The sequence below is a fragment of the Camelina sativa genome, chromosome 12 (assembly GCF_000633955.1).
Source record: "Camelina sativa cultivar DH55 chromosome 12, Cs, whole genome shotgun sequence".
Taxonomy (NCBI): Eukaryota; Viridiplantae; Streptophyta; class Magnoliopsida; order Brassicales; family Brassicaceae; genus Camelina; species Camelina sativa.
Genome location: NC_025696.1, coordinates 17,450,707 through 17,457,694, shown reverse-complemented (window position 1 = coordinate 17,457,694; position 6,988 = coordinate 17,450,707). Strand labels below are relative to the sequence as shown.

General features: G+C 33.1%; 1 protein-coding gene across 1 annotated transcript in view; it reads right to left on the bottom strand.

The window, feature by feature from the left end:
• The window catches only part of LOC104733607, a 6,269-nt gene continuing 1,384 nt past the window's right edge, over positions 2,104-6,988 (bottom strand). The window contains exons 7-14 of the mRNA XM_010453174.1: positions 6,812-6,874; positions 6,436-6,613; positions 5,396-6,342; positions 4,709-5,303; positions 3,961-4,619; positions 3,356-3,834; positions 2,783-3,113; positions 2,104-2,681 (exon numbers count right to left, since the gene is read on the bottom strand). Coding sequence (XP_010451476.1) covers positions 2,104-2,681; positions 2,783-3,113; positions 3,356-3,834; positions 3,961-4,619; positions 4,709-5,303; positions 5,396-6,342; positions 6,436-6,613; positions 6,812-6,874 — 3,830 coding nt within the window. The remainder of the gene's footprint in view (positions 2,682-2,782; positions 3,114-3,355; positions 3,835-3,960; positions 4,620-4,708; positions 5,304-5,395; positions 6,343-6,435; positions 6,614-6,811; positions 6,875-6,988) is intronic.

Here is a 6,988-nt window from a genome sequence, read left to right as displayed (position 1 = left end):
CACTTAAATTTATACTCAATGTGTAGAGATATATTTCCTCTAATGGATTTCTTATCATCTTTGACTAATGTGAGAGAGAGAGAGAGAGAGAGAGAGAGAGAGAGAGAGAGAGAGAGAGAGAATCATAACTTAAAAGTTATCCTGAAAGTGCAAAGATATCTTTCATTTAGTTGCCCAACTAATAGATTTCTTATCTTATTTTGACTAATGAGAGAAAGACTAATATGATTGCATACAGCATCATTTTAAAGTGTAAGGATAACTTGTCTTAGAATACATGCTAAAAGTGACCTATTACAAACTTTTTTAAAAAATATTATAAAGTGTAACTAATGAATTTCTTATCTTATATTGACTAATGAGTTTGAGAAAATAATGTTCAATGTGATTGCATCCAACATCACTTCAAGTTTTAAAAATAACTTTCCATAAATTACATGCATTGTATGTGGGAAATTACTTAATAGAAATTATAAAATTAAAAAGTAAGAGATTCATTATTCTTAAAAGCCTAATTAATGGATTTTTATCTTCTTTTGACTAATGAAAGAGAGACTAATAGGCTTGTATAAATATCTAACAAAAAGTATAATTTCCTCATGTACAAAACAAATCTATCCCTCAAGAACTTGTAACTTCAATCTCTCTTCCTGTTTTCATTGTCTCATGTAATCTAACCCAATGCTCTGACAACCACTCACATCTATTCATCCATTTTCTCATCAAGTTCCAATAATAATAAGTTGTTTAATTGTTTCGAGTCACCCAAGAGAAATTCCAGAAAGGGTACATGTTTCATATTCAGTAATTGATAAGATTTGAAGTACTTACGATATTTTCCTTGCAATTGATTACTGTATCAAATAATCAACCTTTTTAATTCAATGTTAGGTGCTTGAGTTTATGTAAATTCATGTTCTATTTTGATTTGTTTTCCAAAGATTAAGATGTATTTTCTTTTACGAGTGGTAAGGCATTTAGAACAATATATTAGTAAGTGGATATGTCCTCTATGCACTGTTAATTTTATTGTATGAAAGCTTTCAACTTTGGATACTATTTAGTGTGATTTCAGTTTCTCTGTATGTTTAAAAGTTATTTCTTATCAAAAATTTATTTATTTAATACTCTTACTCAATTTGATTATATCAATTCATGTTTACTATTTTTTTTAATACAGTTCATGTTTAATTTGATTTTCTTTGTCGATCCAATTCCATGAGTATTCTATGTGGGCAGTTTGACAAATAGAGGAGGAAATAAGTACCTTGGTGTGTCCTTTATGTGAGTTTTGTTTAAGTTTTCAGAAAATTTTGGACTTTAGAAACCATTTCTATATCACATTGGGAAGTATTAAGTCATACAATATTATTTGTGTGTTCACATAGGTGTCATGTAAATAATTAATGTTCTTAGAAAAACTAGAGGATTATATACTACATTTTGGTTACAGGGAGATGTTAGACTTCCCTTCAAATTTCAAATATAAGATAGAAAAACATAATTAAAAAAATAATTTTGCTGCTTTAATAAATACTAGGGGATAACCCGTGCTACAGCACGGGATTAAATTTTTTTAACCTTTTTCTTATCTAAGTTAGGTAATCTATCTTATTATCGAAGTTAAAATAAAAACGTAATCGGTAATAAACTAATTCAGTCGCTTTATATAATCTCATACTTTGCATAATATAGCTGCTTACAAAATCAGACAGACAAAGAGTATATTGAATAGTAGATATGTTAGAGGGTATATATTGGACAATATCGGATAGTAGGTTCGTAATGGATTACGCAGAAAGCAATATCGGACTATAGTTTTGTTGGTTTGTGTTTTAAGATTCTAAACAATAATAATAATTTGTGTTTATGAATGTTTAATATCCAAAGTAAACAATAATAAAATAAAATAAAAATAATAGTAAGAGTAGAAATGACTCATATAGTCATGAAAGTACCATATTCCGTCATTAACCCATTCAACCATGTGTTGTATTTTCTCTGTAGGGCAAATTAGAATAAATATAGAGTTAGTAACATATATATTAATAAAACGAAATTATAATATACCTAGAATTTAGGGAGTAAGTACCATTCCATTTCCTAGTGAAGATTTTGGAAAACTTCTTTAAAAACAACATTGGTGGTCTTTGTTTGAGGTTTTCCCTCAGCATCTGTTATCAACATCTTCAATCCAGACTTTGATTTAACTCTTGACATTGCTACATATAACTGACCATGGGAGAAAACGGGTCTAGGCAAGTATATACCAACATTTTCCAGAGATTGACCTTGACTCTTATTGATAGTCATTGCAAAAGCAACTGACACTGGGAACTGTCTTCGGCGCATTTTGAAAGGCAACCTAGTATCTGATGGTGATATCAACATCCTAGGGATGAGAACTATCTTACCAACTCGCGTACCAGTTAAAATCCGAGCTTGCAAAACATGGTCCGCCATTTGGGTGATCTGCAGTCTTGTACCATTCACTAAACCACCATGCGGATCAATATTTCTCATTAACATAATTGGACAACCTATTTTCAAACGAAGCCTATGATAAGGTATATCCGAAACCTTAATGGTATTTAGAAAATCTGGTGAGTAAACCTTATTTTTTAGAGCATGTTTATCTTGAGGGTCAATTGAATCAGAACTTAGATAAATTCTTTCTTCAGCTGTAAAAATAAGAAAAAACAAAATCTAAATAAAATAATTTGATGAATTAAGTGTGTATGATTACTAACAATAACTAAAGGACGAATAAAGATGAACTAACCGTTTAGACTTGATAACATGACATCATTGATAGAATTGACATCTTCATTCGTAGGGCAAAGAATAGCTCGTTCTTGGAAAAATTTAGGATCTTTTTGAGTGGCAAAGTTCTTTCCGTAAACAGCTTCAATGATTGACTCTAACGGAGAGGAACCCTCTGGAATAAGTAACTCTTGTGGGATATCTATTTCACACACACCATCATTAGGCTCATTAATTTTTCCTTCTCCAACTGCGAGTATCCATTTAGAAAACTCTTCTATCTCGCTGGCCTCTTGTTTACCAATGTCTTGAAGCAACCTCATATTCTTTGTCAATCTTAAAACTTTGCACTGATTCCATAAGTATGAAGAGTTTAATGATGCATTGACAATCGCTTCCCTTCCTGCGCCAACAATAACGGGAAGAATTTGTCTGAAATCACCTCCAAAAAGGACAACTTTTCCTCCGAACAATTTGTCTTCTTTACTCCTCATAATATCTTTCAAGCTTCTGTCTAATGTCTCAAAGCAGTATTTACTCATCATTGGAGCTTCATCCCATATGATTAACTTTGCTTCTTTAACCAACACACCAAGTTCTGAGCTCTTGACATGTTGCAAGTAGAAGTTTCATTTGGATTTAAAGGAAGGGCAAACCTAGAGTGAGCTGTTCTTCCTCCTTCCAGTAGTAGAGAGGCAATACCGCTAGATGCCGAATTGAGAACAATATGACCGTTTGATCTTATTGCTGCAGACAATACTTTCCACAAAAATGTTTTCCCTGTTCCTCCAAATCCATATAAAAAAAATACACCACCTTTGTCATTGATTACAGCTTCCATTATCTCATCATAGATCTTCTTCTGTTCTTCTGTTAGCATCTTTTTCCAACCATCATGTTTCTTTGCTAAATCCTCACGGTTGTAGTTGAGTTCATCCAGTATCAACTGATTAGGCAATGTTACATCTTCAAGAGATATGTGTGGCATAAGCTTGTATTTTTGCAATGAACATCCATTTCTTTTCATTAGCTTCTGTAACTCTCTTAGTAGCAATTTCTTTTTTTCCGTGTCTGACAAACAAAAGTCTAACGAAAACAATATTTACTCATATGGTTAGAGAAATGAAAATAAGCTATCATATATTTAATAAATAATATATAGTCAAATTATTGGTGGATATAGAAGTAAAAATATACCTGGACGTTGTCTCCTCTGTTTTTCTTTTCTCTCAATATCTTCTGAAAGGATTTTCCATGTTTCTTCCCATACAGTTTTAGGAGAAGTTAAACTTTCAGATATAAGCATTATCACAAAAAGTCTACGACAAAACTTTGATGAACACCAAAAATTAGCTTCCTTTATGCCTTCAATATACTCTTTGTCATCATCTAGCAAACCTAGAGCGAAGCATGCCTCTTTATAGGTTTTATAAAGAACACCTTTGACAGTTTTAATGTCGTTGAAACTGGTAGGACCTTTTTTGCTGTTTATGAGAATTCGAAGATGGTATGAATCTTCTAAATTATGTGGCACATAATTGATTCGCCCAATAGAGAAACCAGTTCTACCTCTCGGACGAAACTCTTTCTCCTTTTTATCATAGATGTATTTATTTGGAATCTGTTCATATGTAAGCTTTCTTGCTTCCTCATCCCTTAGACACAACTCAAACCAAGCGGTAAACATCGTGTGATCAAGAGTTGGGCGATTTAATACGGTAGTTGGCTTGTCGCCATCTTTGTAGAAAACAGGTTGCTTCCCTTCCTCATGAAATGTAAGTTTGACAACAGGTGTTGTTCTATAGTGTATAGGATACTGATTCGTCCTCCAGAAAGCTTCACATGCGGAAACATATCTGCAAAATGGAAAAATTTCATATCATTCAATTCATTTGACGGGGTATCATCTTATAGAACTATTTAAACATGTTTTAGATAGATAAACCTGCAGTCAAAGAAATCTTGAACATCATCCTTTTTTTTGGATGAGTTAATATTGACACCGTCGGAGGTATACTCTGTTTCATCCTCTTCTTGACCTGCCTCAACAGATACAGTAACACGATCTTGACCTTTGTGCACATACTTAAATAAGTACTTGACCGATCCAGTTTGGTTACACCATTCCACGTTAATGTGAGCTCGGTACTTTAGAGAAAGTTTTCTGTTGTATGGGACGACATATGTATTGTCGCACTTGAAACCATTCTTCTCTATAAAACGACCATCATCCCTCCTCCTATAAATTGGATATCCATCTCTGTCTAAGTTTGTTGTATCAACAAACTCCTTAGGATAGAACTTTGAACATTTTCCTCCAACCATACACGGAGAGTTCATATTCGCACTTCCACAGGGACCATGAATCATACATTCTTTGACAACTTCGTAGAGTTCTGGATCTTCATCTTTATCTGGAATTTCAGCAGAAATTATCTTGTCAATATGATCGGCTGTTGGGAACTTATGTTTTTTATCCATCCAAACAATAATATGAGCATGAGGAAGACCTCTTTTCTGAAACTCAATCTGATAAATAGCTGCAAAACAGATTATGTTTATAAATTTAATCATTTTCAATTAAAAATGATTTAATATTTTAAAATTCAAGATTTTAGTGGAAGAGATTTACCTGAAACTGTTTTCCCCAATATATGTTTCTTAGTTAAATCATCCATAAACTTCTCTAGTTTCAGCTTAAAAATTCTGCAAATGATGTCCGGTCGATCATCAGCTTTCAAATTCCTCTGATTGACGAATCTTGTGATTTCTGGCCACTTAGCATTGCAAGTGAAGGTTATAAAAAGGTCTGGGAAACCGAAATGTTTACATGTAGCCATAGCATCCAAATAATTTTGCCTCATATAACTTGGTCCACCGGTGAAAGAAGGTGGAATAACAACTCTGTTACCACGATTTGTGAGATCATCTTCTCCTTCATCCGCTGCGAGCTGAATCTCCTCTATGTTTGAACTCCTTAATTTCTTCTGGTTTTTTTTTAGGTACCGGAGACGATTAGACTCAATCATAGTATACGTATCAACCAAGAACTGCTGAAATAAACGCTTAGACCGGAATAATATATGTTTCTCATCTTTCCTCTCGTGTAGCCTATACGCGTACCACTGCCTCATACTTATATCCTTTCGCTTCTTCTTCTTTGATCCTTTTTTAACCCTCTTTTTCAAACCCAATGTGTATCCATCTTCACCGAGTGGAAATAAAAGAGGATATTGCAAAGCAAGATAAGATATATGACACTCATGAATCCTTTTCAACTTACCAGATTGCATTTCAACCACTATATCACGCTTATTCATTTCGGTATGGAAATCTCCAGGTATCAATGCAGCAACTTCAGAAGCAGTAGGCAAATTATATTTGGTGCCATCTTTCTCACGTGTAGAGACGATTCGCATATGGAAATTTGCTTTTTCTTTTTCCAAAGCAAACCTATCTCTTGCATAACGAAAATGCTGTACGTAAGGATTTATTTCATTCAACATCTTCTGCAGTTTTTCAACAATTTCCTTTTTGAACTTTCTCTTTTCAGATGGATTCTCATCATCTTTACCTTTACTGAAAATAGAATTAGTATTAGAAAGGATCAAATATAGTAAATTAATTAAAAGAAAAACTATATTACCAATAATATTTTGGATATAGAATTACCTCATTATATTCATTCGGTTTGCTACTTCATTTTCAGTATCAACAATATATAACTGTTGAAACTTTGGATAGTCGCCAGGTTTTGGTTTCAAAGAACCCATTAGATGATAATTTTCGCCTTGCAGAGCAAACATAGAAGGACCTCGACCTTTCTTTACTGAACGATCAACTTTACCTCCTATAGAGGTAAATGAGAATATCATGTTATAAGCTCTGATATTTTCTCGGAAATGTTTGGCTAAGTCATCATCAGATGTTAATAACCACAAAAGCAAAGCTGGAGATTCTTTAAACGTAGGTAGTTGAATTTGTCCATGCATGCAGCATCCACTGTATATTGGTGTTTTTGTATTCTTCCTCCGATTTAATCTTTCACCATACCAGAAAATAGCACCACAATCCTTACATGTGTGGACAGGATCACCGTCATCTTCATAAGCTGAATTTATAAAAAAACAGTTTATTAATTATGTTCGAAAATCAGTATCTGATATATATATATAGAAAAAAAAAAAGAAAATTCTGATAACTATACCGTCTTTTGGGTTTTTCG